Source organism: Panulirus ornatus, chromosome 23 (genome assembly GCF_036320965.1).
Source record: "Panulirus ornatus isolate Po-2019 chromosome 23, ASM3632096v1, whole genome shotgun sequence".
Lineage (NCBI taxonomy): Eukaryota > Metazoa > Arthropoda > Malacostraca > Decapoda > Palinuridae > Panulirus > Panulirus ornatus.
This window is the reverse complement of record NC_092246.1, coordinates 15,944,451-15,957,763: the sequence shown is the minus strand read 5'-3', so window position 1 is coordinate 15,957,763 and position 13,313 is coordinate 15,944,451. Positions and strand designations below refer to the sequence as shown.

The following is a 13,313-nucleotide window of genomic DNA, read 5'->3' as shown; positions in this document are numbered from 1 at the left end:
AGCAGAAGAGGGTGTTTTGAAATGGTTTGGGCACATGGAGAGAATGAGTGAGGAGAGATTGACCAAGAGGATATATGTGTCGGAGGTGGAGGGAACGAGGAGAAGAGGGAGACCAAATTGGAGGTGGAAAGATGGAGTGAAAAAGATTTTGTGTGATCGGGGCCTGAACATGCAGGAGGGTGAAAGGAGGGCAAGAAATAGAGTGAATTGGAGTCATGTGGTATACAGGGGTTGACGTGCTGTCAGTGGATTGAAGCAAGGCATGTGAAGCGTCTGGGGTAAACCATGGAAAGCTGTGTAGGTATGTATATTTGCGTGTCTGGACGTGTGTATGTACATGTGTATGGGGGGGGGGGGTTGGGCCATTTCTTTCGTCTGTTTCCTTGCGCTACCTCGCAAACGCGGGAGACAGCGACAAAGTATAAAAAAAAAAAAAAAAAAAAAAATATATATATATATATATATATTGTCCCTGGGGATGGGGGATTAAGAATGCTTCCCACGTATTCCCTGCGTGTCGTAGAAGGCGACTAAAAGGGGAGGGAGCGGGGGGCTGGAAATCCTCCCCTCTCGTTTTTTTTTAATTTTCCAAAAGAAGGAACAGAGAATTGGGCCAGTCAAAGGCCCAGTCCTCTGTTCTTAATGCTACCTCGCTAACGCGGGAAATGGCGAATAGCTTAAAAGAAAAAGAAAAATATATATATATATATATATATATATATATATATATATATATATATATATATATATATATATATATATATATATAATTGACAGGCGTGCGAAAGAGAGACTTTTGGATGTTAATGTGCTGAGAGGTGCAACTGGAGGGATGTCTGATCATTATCTTGTGGAGGCTAAGGTGAAGATTTGTATGGGTTTTCAGAAAAGAAGAGTGAATGTTGGGGTGAAGAGGGTGGTGAGAGTAAGTGAGCTTGAGAAGGAGACCTGTGTGAGGAAGTACCAGGAGAGACTGAGTACAGAATGGAAAAAGGTGAGAACAATGGAAGCAAGGGGAGTGGGGGAGGAATGGGATGTATTTAGGGAATCAGTGATGGATTGCGCAAAAGATGCTTGTGGCATGAGAAGAGTGGGAGGTGGGTTGATTAGAAAGGGTAGTGAGTGGTGGGATGAAGTAGTGAGTGGTGGGATGAAGAAGTAAGAGTATTAGTGAAAGAGAAGAGAGAGGCATTTGGACGATTTTTGCAGGGAAAAAATGCAATTGAGTGGGAGATGTATAAAAGAAAGAGACAGGAGGTCAAGAGAAAGGTGCAAGAGGTGAAAAAAAGGGCAAATGAGAGTTGGGGTGAGAGAGTATCATTAAATTTTAGGGAGAATAAAAAGATGTTCTGGAAGGAGGTAAACAAAGTGCGTAAGACAAGGGAGCAAATGGGAACTTCAGTGAAGGGCGCAAATGGGGAGGTGATAACAAGTAGTGGTGATGTGAGAAGGAGATGGAGTGAGTATTTTGAAGGTTTGTTGAATGTGTTTGATGATAGAGTGGCAGATATAGGGTGTTTTGGTCGAGGTGGTGTGCAAAGTGAGAGGGTTAGGGAAAATGATTTGGTAAACAGAGAAGAGGTAGTGAAAGCTTTGCGGAAGATGAAAGCCGGCAAGGCAGCAGGTTTGGATGGTATTGCAGTGGAATTTATTGAAAAAGGGGGTGACTGTATAGTTGACTGGTTGGTAAGGTTATTTAATGTATGTATGACTCATGGTGAGGTGCCTGAGGATTGGCGGAATGCGTGCATAGTGCCATTGTACAAAGGCAAAGGGGATAAGAGTGAGTGCTCAAATTACAGAGGTATAAGTTTGTTGAGTATTCCTGGTAAATTATATGGGAGGGTATTGATTGAGAGGGTGAAGGCATGTACAGAGCATCAGATTGGGGAAGAGCAGTGTGGTTTCAGAAGTGGTAGAGGATGTGTGGATCAGGTGTTTGCTTTGAAGAATGTATGTGAGAAATACTTAGAAAAGCAAATGGATTTGTATGTAGCATTTATGGATCTGGAGAAGGCATATGATAGAGTTGATAGAGATGCTCTGTGGAAGGTATTAAGAATATATGGTGTGGGAGGAAAGTTGTTAGAAGCAGTGAAAAGTTTTTATCGAGGATGTAAGGCATGTGTACGTGTAGGAAGAGAGGAAAGTGATTGGTTCTCAGTGAATGTAGGTTTGCGGCAGGGGTGTGTGATGTCTCCATGGTTGTTTAATTTGTTTATGGATGGGGTTGTTAGGGAGGTAAATGCAAGAGTTTTGGAAAGAGGGGCAAGTATGAAGTCTGTTGGGGATGAGAGAGCTTGGGAAGTGAGTCAGTTGTTGTTCGCTGATGATACAGCGCTGGTGGCTGATTCATGTGAGAAACTGCAGAAGCTGGTGACTGAGTTTGGTAAAGTGTGTGGAAGAAGAAAGTTAAGAGTAAATGTGAATAAGAGCAAGGTTATTAGGTACAGTAGGGTTGAGGGTCAAGTCAATTGGGAGGTGAGTTTGAATGGAGAAAAACTGGAGGAAGTGAAGTGTTTTAGATATCTGGAAGTGGATCTGGCAGCGGATGGAACCATGGAAGCGGAAGTGGATCATAGGGTGGGGGAGGGGGCGAAAATTCTGGGGGGCTTGAAGAATGTGTGGAAGTCGAGAACATTATCTCGGAAAGCAAAAATGGGTATGTTTGAAGGAATAGTGGTTCCAACAATGTTGTATGGTTGCGAGGCGTGGGCTATGGATAGAGTTGTGCGCAGGAGGATGGATGTGCTGGAAATGAGATGTTTGAGGACAATGTGTGGTGTGAGGTGGTTTGATTGAGTGAGTAACGTAAGGGTAAGAGAGATGTGTGGAAATAAAAAGAGCGTGGTTGAGAGAGCAGAAGAGGGTGTTTTGAAGTGGTTTGGGCACATGGAGAGGATGAGTGAGGAAAGATTGACCAAGAGGATATATGTGTCGGAGGTGGAGGGAACGAGGAGAAGAGGGAGACCAAATTGGAGGTGGAAAGATGGAGTGAAAAAGATTTTGTGTGATCGGGGCCTGAACATGCAGGAGGGTGAAAGGAGGGCAAGGAATAGATTGAATTGGATCGATGTGGTATACCGGGGTTGACGTGCTGTCAGTGGATTGAATCAAGGCATGTGAAGCGTCTGGGGTAAATCATGGAAAGCTGTGTAGGTATGTATATTTGCGTGTGTGGACGTATGTATATACATGTGTATGGGGGTGGGTTGGGCCATTTCTTTCGTCTGTTTCCTTGCGCTACCTCGCAAACGCGGGAGACAGCGACAAAGTATAAAAAAAAAAAAAATATATATATATATATATACATATATATATATATATATATATAATTCTTTTATATTAGTGATATCAGAGGTGCTTGGGCGCAACATAGAAGTAACCCACAGATAGAGAAACGATATCGTCGAGATTGCGATGCAACTGCCAGATGTATCATCATACTGAAATTTTATAGTGATTTTTTTATCCCTTTCATCAAAGAACGTATCTTTTTCTGAACTACAATTTCATCTGGATGTCCATTAAAACGCTGAAACTTAGTTCCCTCCCAATAGTTAACAATCTTTCTCAAATTCGTAATCATTCAAGAATTAATGGTGGAGTAAGGCCCGGCGACATTTTAAGAATGCCTTCCATGGAAAACCACTTTTTATAATTTCTCTATAGTAATGGAAAAACTCCAGTATATTCTAAACATATTTATATATTTAATATATTATATAACTCTTTGAAACAAAATTGAAATATACGGCAACAGAAACACCTATGGTCACCAAGTTGTCAATGGATGGGAAGCTGACACGTATGTGCTCTGGAATCAGTTAATGCTTCTTTCCCTTTTTCTTATACTTTCGATTCAAACGCCAAAGTTTCATGAGCACCTTCTTGCCATTCCCCTTGTCTTCAACATCCCTTTTCATTTCCAAAAACGCCCATTGGAAGCTGGCACCGTTCATATTAGGCACCAGGACTAAGCCTAAAGAATTAGACCTAATTACCATCAGAGACGTACAAAGGTCGGCACTCCCAATCTACCTAAGCCTCTGACCTTGACCAGTACCCCAGGCTCCAGACTGCCAGCATTCCAGGTGGAACAGCCAGCTGATCTGCTCCATCTTATTCTGGCCATCCCAGCCTCCAACCATGACAAGATTGATGCTCCCTAGAAACTCTCCAACTACAATCACAGTGTCCTAGATGATCTAGTAGATATACTGAGCTCCTATAAAGGGGCCACTAAACACCTCTGGGGTCAGAATATTGTTGCTTCCAGCCTGATCAACCCTGTTGCCTTTAGTCTCCATGACACAATCCAACTACTATGACCTCACATTCCAAAAGTGCTCCATGGAGATGCACTTGGTCTCTTTAGAGAAACCTCTCTTCCTCCTACCCACAATCCATGATCCTTGCTTCACACAAGGAGATTGACTAGCTCACATCACAGATACCTTCATCACAAGGGCATCCGAGAAGACCCCATCTCAATCTGCTTCAGATTCTAGTGCCTCTCCTCCTCCTGAGCAGTCTAAGCTATTCACATTCATGAACAAGTTGTCAATACTTCCACCTAGTACATCCGACCCAGCCTCTAATGAAGTCATCAACTACCAGGCCATACCCAACATCCCATTACAGAAATATCCCCTGGTGCTTTGGAAACAAAACCAGATCCTCTATTCAATCCTGTACCAGCTTGCTGAATACCACCTCTGCCTCCACAGCCCCAGTGGAATGTATCTACAGTAACACTGGGAAGATCTTCTGACCTCAGATATGTTGGTTGACAGACCACACCTTTGTGAATCTGTTAATGATATGCAGTTATTCTTTGTAAATTCATGTGACTGTATATTTGTGCATGACTGATGCAAGATGTAAAATTCACATACTGAATAAAATGCAAATAGCAAAATTGTTACCTCACATTTCTTGAAAAGTCAGCTTCAGGTCAAGTCTTTCCAAATGGATTGCTTCAGCTTCAGCTTTGACTTCATGACTTTCCCAAAGCTTTAGTTGCAGCTCCATGCCTGCTTGCAGCACAACCATGGGACCTCAGTATCATTTCTTCCCTTCTGCAGCAGCAACACAGTACTTGGGTAATCCCTCCTCCCTCCTGTAGCACAACCTCCTAATGTGGGACTGTAGTGACAAGTAAGGGATGTTGTCAACTACTAAGTCCTCACACACACAAAATCCTGAAGCTTATTTCTTGCTAAATAATAATCATATTGAAGCCTTCTTTAATTCTCTCCTACCTCCATTACATGAGTTGGAAATGAAATGCCAGAGGACAATATGCTGGTGTGAGCAAGTAAGAAATGACTGGGTAAGAGAGATGGGGTAGTAAGAAATGTATGGTTGGGAGAGCTAAAATGGTATGGACATATAGAGAGGAACAGTGAGGATAGGACATAGAGAGAGAGAATGAACGAGGATAGGCTGACTAAGAGAGTATAAATGTCAGAAATGAAGAGGATAAACAGAAGGGAAAGACCTAACTAAAGATGAAAGGAGAGAGTAATAGAGGTTTTGAGGAGATGGGCCTGAACATGCAGGAGAGTGTCAAGCACAAGACAGAGTGAACTGGAGTGGTGTAGTTTCCAGAGGGCAACATGCTGTCAATGAACCAAGGCATATGAAACAGTTTGGGGAAACCACAGAAAGACCTGTGGGGCTTGGTTGTGGATAGGGAAATCTGGCTTTGGTGCTTTACACAACTCCTTTTGATGTGGCTCCTGCAGCTTCATGATTGCACTCCTATAAGAAGCAGAAAAAGATGGCCTTCTTTGGAGTGAGAAGTTCCTCGATGAAACTGTACTTTTTCCCCCTTTCATGTTTCTGCCAAAAGAGCATTATGTTTTATCGTCATAGAAGTATACTTTTTCTCTACATTCCCCTCTCAATTCCTGTCTATAATGATCCCAAACTTTTCATTCACTATTCAAGTGAGATAAATATGAGCAGACTAACTTCAGCTTAGGAAGCCAGGAAGATAAACAGTGTTTAGAATAAATCACATATTTAATAACTTTGATATATAATATTCTGTAATAGCATTTCATACCAAGTATCCACATACTGCATCCTGTGGTCTCACCACACACGTGCTACAACAAGCCTCTCACTTGCAAGATTTCCTTTCTAACTGGCTCATCTTCTGGATATTGTTGTAATAGTTCAGCGTTGGGTATGTAGTGTGTTCCAGTAAATTCTTGAAAGTACTTACCAATATCTGAATGTGTGACACGCTTTGGTTGTGCTGCCACTTCTAAATTTTCCTGAGCTGCATATCTGAAGAAATGTAAATACTGTGATTACATATTATCATTATTTTTTTATTTTATTTTGTTTTGTCGCTGTTTCCTGCATCTGCGAGGTAGCGCAAGGAAACAGACGAAAGAAATGGCCCAACCCACGCCCATACACAATGTATATACATACACGTCCACACACGCAAATATACATACCTATACATCTCAATGTACACATATATATACACACACAGACACATACATATATACCCATGCACACAATTCACACTGTCTGCCTTTATTCATTCCCATTGCAACCTCGCCACACATGGAATACCATCCCCCTCCCCCCTCATGTGTGCAAGGTAGCACTAGGAAAGGACAACAAAGGCCCCATTCGTTCACACTCAGTCTCTAGCTGTCATGCAATAATGCCCGAAACCACAGCTCCCTTTCCACATCCAGGCCCCACACAACATTCCATGGTTTACCCCAGTCACTTCACATGCCCTGATTCAAATCCACTGACAGCACGTCAACCCCAGTATACCACATCGATCCAATTCACTCTATTCCTTGCCCTCCTTTCACCCTCCTGCATGTTCAGGCCCCGATCACACAAAATCTTTTTCACTCCATCTTTCCACCTCCAATTTGGTCTCCCACTTCTCCTCGTTCCCTCCACCTCCGACATATATATATCCTCTTGGTCAATCTTTCCTCACTCATTCTCTCCATGTGCCCAAACCATTTCAAAACACCCTCTTCTGCTCTCTCAACCATGCTCTTTTTATTTCCACACATCTCTCTTACCCTTACATTACTTACTCGATCAAACCACCTCACACCACACATTGTCCTCAAACATCTCATTTCCAGCACATCCATCCTCCTGCGCACAACTCTATCCATAGCCCACGCCTCGCAATCATACAACATTGTTGGAACCACTATTCCTTCAAACATACCCATTTTTGCTTTCCGAGATAATGTTCTCGACTTCCACACATTCTTCAAGGCTCCCAGGATTTTCGCCCCCTCCCCCACCCTATGATTCACTTCTGCTTCCATGGTTCCATCTGCTGCCAGATCCACTCCCAGATATCTAAAACACTTCACTTCCTCCAGTTTTTCTCCATTCAAATTTACCTCCCAATTGACTTGACCCTCAACCCTACTGTACCTAATAACCTTGCTCTTATTCACATTTACTCTTAACTTTCTTCTTTCACACACTTTACCAAACTCAGTCACAAGCTTCTGCAGTTTCTCACATGAATCAGCCACCAGCGCTGTATCATCAGCGAACAACAGCTGACTCACTTCCCAAGTTCTCTCATCCACAACAGACTTCATACTTGCCCCTCTTTCCAAAACTCTTGCATTCACCTCCCTAATAACCCCATCCATAAACAAATTAAACAACCATGGAGACATCACACCCCTGCCGCAAACCTACATTCACTGAGAACCAATCACTTTCCTCTCTTCCTACACGTACACATGCCTTACATCCTCGATAAAAACTTTTCACTGCTTCTAACAACTTGCCTCCCACACCATATATTCTTAATACCTTCCACAAAGCATCTCTATCAACTCTATCATATGCCTTCTCCACATCCATAAACGCTACATACAAATCCATTTGCTTTTCTAAGTATTTCTCACATACATTCTTCAAAGCAAACACATGATCCACACATCCTCTACCACTTCTGAAACCACACTGCTCTTCCCCAATCTGATGCTCTGTACATGCCTTCACCCTCTCAATCTATACCCTCCCATATAATTTACCAGGAATACTCAACAAACTTATACCTCTGTAATTTGAGCACTCACTCTTATCCCCTTTGCTTTTGTACAATGGCACTATGCACGCATTCCGCCAATCCTCAGGCACCTTACCATGAGTCATACATACATTAAATAACCTTACCAACCAGTCAGTAATACAGTCACCCCTTTTTCAATAAATTCCACTGCAATACCATCCAAACCTGCTACCTTGCCGGCTTTCATCTTCCGCAAAGCTTTTACTACCTCTTCTCTGTTTATCAAATCATTTTCCCTAACCCTTTCACTTTGCAAACCACCTCAACCAAAACACCCTAGATCTGCCACTCTATCATCAAACACATTCAACAAACCTTCAAAATACTCACTCCATCTCTTTGACATCACCACTACTTGTTATCACCTCCCCATTTGCGCCCTTCACTGAAGTTCCCATTTGTTCCCTTGTCTTACGCACTTTATTTACCTCCTTCCAGAACATCTTTTTATTCTCCCTAAAATTTAATGATACTCTCTCACCCCAACTCTCATTTGCCCTCTTTTTCATCTCTTGCACCTTTCTCTTGACCTCCTGTCTCTTTTCTTTTATACATCTCCCACTCAAATGCATTTTTTCCCTGCAAAAATCGTCCAAATGCCTCTCTCTTCTCTTTCACTAATAATCTTACTTCTTCATCCCACCACTCACTACCCTCTCTAATCAACCCACCTCTCACTCTCCTCATGCCACAAGCATCTTTTGCGCAATCCATCACTGATTCCCTAAATACATCCCATTCCTCCCCCACTCCCCTTACTTCCATTGTTCTCACCTTTTTCCATTCTGTACTCAGTCTCTCCTGGTACTTCCTCACACAAGTCTCCTTCCCAAGCTCACTTACTCTCACCACCCTCTTCACCCCAACATTCACTCTTCTTTTCTGAAAACCCATACAAATCTTCACCTTAGGCTCCACAAGATAATGATATATTTTATATTTTATTATCTATCATACTTTGTCGGTCTCCCGCGTTTGCGAGGTAGCGCAAGGAAACAGACGAAAGAAATGGCCCAACCCCCCCCATACACATGTATATACATACGTCCACACACGCAAATATACATACCTACACAGCTTTCCATGGTTTACCCCAGACGCTTCACATGCCTTGATTCAATCCACTGACAGCACGTCAACCCCAGTACACCACATCGCTCCAATTCACTCTATTCCTTGCCCTCCTTTCACCCTCCTGCATGTTCAGGCCCCGATCACACAAAATCTTTTTCACTCCATCTTTCCACCTCCAATTTGGTCTCCCTCTTCTCCTCGTTCCCTCCACCTCCGACACATATATCCTCTTGGTCAATCTTTCCTCACTCATTCTCTCCATGTGCCCAAACCACTTCAAAACACCCTCTTCTGCTCTCTCAACCACGCTCTTTTTATTTCCACACATCTCTCTTACCCTTACGTTACTCACTCGATCAAACCACCTCACACCACACATTGTCCTCAAACATCTCATTTCCAGCACATCCATCCTCCTGCGCACAACTCTATCCATAGCCCACGCCTCACAACCATACAACATTGTTGGAACCACTATTCCTTCAAACATACCCATTTTTGCTTTCCGAGATAATGTTCTCGACTTCCACACATTCTTCAAGGCCCCCAGAATTTTCGCCCCCTCCCCCACCCTATGATTCACTTCCGCTTCCATGGTTCCATCCGCTGCCAAATCCACTCCCAGATATCTAAAACACCTCACTTCCTCCAGTTTTTCTCCATTCAAACTTACCTCCCAAATGACTTGTCCCTCAACCCTACTGTACCTAATAACCTTGCTCTTATTCACATTTACTCTTAACTTTCTTCTTCCACACACATTACCATACTCAGTCACCAGCTTCTGCAGTTTCTCACATGAATCAGCTACCAGCGCTGTATCATCAGCGAACAACAACTGACTCACTTCCCAAACTCTCTCATCCCCAACAGACTTCATACTTGCCCCTCTTTCCAAAACTCTTACATTTACCTCCCTAACAACCCCATCCATAAACAAATTAAACAACCATGGAGACATCACACACCCCTGCCGCAAACCTACATTCACTGAGAACCAATCACTTTCCTCTCTTCCTACACGTACACATGCCTTACATCCTCGATAAAAACTTTTCACTGCTTCTAACAACTTTCCTCCCACACCATATATTCTTAATACCTTCCACAGAGCATCTCTATCAACTCCATCATATGCCTTCTCCAGATCCATAAATGCTACATACAAATCCATTTGCTTTTCTAAGTATTTCTCACATACATTCTTCAAAGCAAACACCTGATCCACACATCCTCTACCACTTCTGAAACCACACTGCTCTTCCCCAATCTGATGCTCTGTACATGCCTTCACCCTCTCAATCAATACCCTCCCATATAATTTACCAGGAATACTCAACAAACTTATACCTCTGTAATTTGAGCACTCACTCTTATCCCCTTTGCCTTTATATATAATGCCTATATATATAATGATATATGATTACATATATATATATTATTTATTTATTTATTTTGCTTTGTTGCTGTCTCCTGCTTTTGCAAGGTAGCGCAAGGAAACAGACGAAAGAAATGGTCCAACCCAACACCATACACAATGTATACACACACACACGCAAATATACATAACTATACATCTCAATGTACACATATATATATACATACACAGACACATACACATATACCCATGCACACAATTCACACTGTCTGCCCCCATTCACTTCCATCGCCACCTCGCCACATATGGAATACCATCCCCCTCCCCCCTCATGTGTGCGAGGTAGCACGAGGAAAAGACAACAAAGGCCCCACTCGTTCACACTCAGTCTCTAGCTGCCACGCAATAATGCCCGAAACCACAGCTCCCTTTCCACATCCAGGCCCCACACAACTTTCCATGGTTTACCCCAGTCACTTCACATGCCCTGATTCAATCCACTGACAGCACGTCAACCCCGGTATACCACATCGATCCAATTCACTCTATTCCTTGCTCTCTTTTCACCCTCCTGCATGTTCAGGCCCTGATCACACAAAATCTTTTTCACTCCATCTTTCCACCTCCAATTTGGTCTCCCACTTCTCGTTCCCTCCACCTCCAAACACATATATCCTCTTGGTCAATCTTTCCTCACTCATCCTCTCCATGTGCCCAAACCATTTCAAAACACCCTCTTCTGCTCTCTCAACCACGCTCATTTTATTTCCACACATCTCTCTTACCCTTACATTACTTACTCGATCAAACCACCTCACACCACACATTGTCCTCAAACATCTCATTTCCAGTACATCCACCCTCCTGCGCACAACTCTATCCAGAGCCCACGCCTCGCAACCATACAACATTGTTGGAACCACTATTCCTTCAAACATACCCATTTTTGCTTTCCGAGATAATGTTCTCGACTTCCACACATTCTTCAAGGCTCCCAGAATTTTCGCCCCCTCCCCCACCCTATGATTCATTTCTGCTCCCATGGTTCCATCCGCTGCCAGATCCACTCCCAGATATCTAAAACACTTTACTTCCTCCGGTTTTTCTCCATTCAAACTAACCTCCCAATTGACTTGACCCTCAACCCTACTGTACCTAATAACCTTGCTCTTATTCACATTTACTCTTAACTTTCTTCTTTAACACACTTTACCAAACTCAGTCACCAGCTTCTGCAGTTTCTCACATGAATCAGCCATATATATATATATATATATATATATATATATATATATATATATATATATATATATATATATATATTTTTTTTTTTCTTTCTTTTTTTTATACTTTGTCGCTGTCTCCCGCATTTGCGAGGTAGCGCAAGGAAACAGACGAAAGAAATGGCCCAACCCCCCCCACACACATGCACATACATACGTCCACACACGCAAATATACATACCTACACAACCTTCCATGGTTCACCCCAGACGCCCCACATGCCTTGATTCAATCCACTGACAGCACGTCAACCCCGGTATACCACATCGCTCCAATTCACTCTATTCCTTGCCCTCCTTTCACCCTCCTGCAAGTTCAGGCCCCGATCACACAAAATCTTTTTCACTCCATCTTTCCACCTCCAATTTGGTCTCCCTCTTCTCCTCGTTCCCTCCACCTCCGACACATATATCCTCTTGGTCAATCTTTCCTCACTCATTCTCTCCATGTGCCCAAACCACTTCAAAACACTCTTCTGCTCTCTCAACCACGCTCTTTTTATTTCCACATATCTCTCTTACCCTTACGTTACTCACTCGATCAAACCACCTCACACCACACATTGTCCTCAAACATCTCATTTCCAGCACATCCATCCTCCTGCGCACAACTCTATCCATAGCCCACGCCTCGCAACCATACAACATTGTTGGAACCACTATTCCTTCAAACATACCCATTTTTGCTTTCCGAGATAATGTTTTCGACTTCCACACATTCTTCAAGGCCCCCAGAATTTTCGCCCCCTCCCCCACCCTATGATCCACTTCCGCTTCCATGGTTCCATCCGCTGCCAGATCCACTCCCAGATATCTAAAACACTTCACTTCCTCCAGTTTTTCTCCATTCAAACTCACCTCCCAACTGACTTGACCCTCAACCCTACTGTACCTAATAACCTTGCTTTTATTCACATTTACTCTTAACTTTCTTCTTCCACACACTTTACCAAACTCAGTCACCAGCTTCTGCAGTTTCTCACATGAATCAGCCACCAGCGCTGTATCATCAGCGAACAACAGCTGACTCACTTCCCAAGCTCTCTCATCCCCAACAGACTTCATACTTGCCCCTCTTTCCAAAACTCTTGCATTTACCTCCCTAACAACCCAATCCATAAACAAATTAAACAACCATGGAGACATCACACACCCCTGCCGCAAACCTACATTCACTGAGAACCAATCAGTTTCCTCTCTTCCTACACGTACACATGCCTTACATCCTCGATAAAAACTTTTCACTGCTTCTAACAACTTTCCTCCCACACCATATATTCTTAATACCTTCCACAGAGCATCTCTATCAACTCTATCATATGCCTTCTCCAGATCCATAAATGCTACATGTAAGGCATGTGTATGTGTAGGAAGAGAGGAAAGTGATTGGTTCTCAGTGAATGTAGGTTTGCGGCAGGGGTGTGTGATGTCCCCATGGTTGTTTAATTTGTTTATGGATGGGGTTGTTAGGGAGGTGAATG

The 13,313-nt window shown here is 43.0% G+C and overlaps 1 protein-coding gene across 4 annotated transcripts in view; it reads right to left on the bottom strand.

Annotated features, from left to right (window-relative positions):
- Window positions 1–6,011: 6,011 nt before the first annotated feature.
- The window catches only part of LOC139756821 (F-box only protein 21-like), a 150,379-nt gene continuing 143,077 nt past the window's right edge, over window positions 6,012–13,313 (bottom strand). For all 4 annotated transcript variants that reach the window (XM_071676639.1, XM_071676640.1, XM_071676641.1 and 1 more), the window contains one exon: window positions 6,012–6,300. In XM_071676639.1, coding sequence (XP_071532740.1) covers window positions 6,117–6,300 — 184 coding nt within the window. In that variant the 3' untranslated portion in view covers window positions 6,012–6,116. The remainder of the gene's footprint in view (window positions 6,301–13,313) is intronic.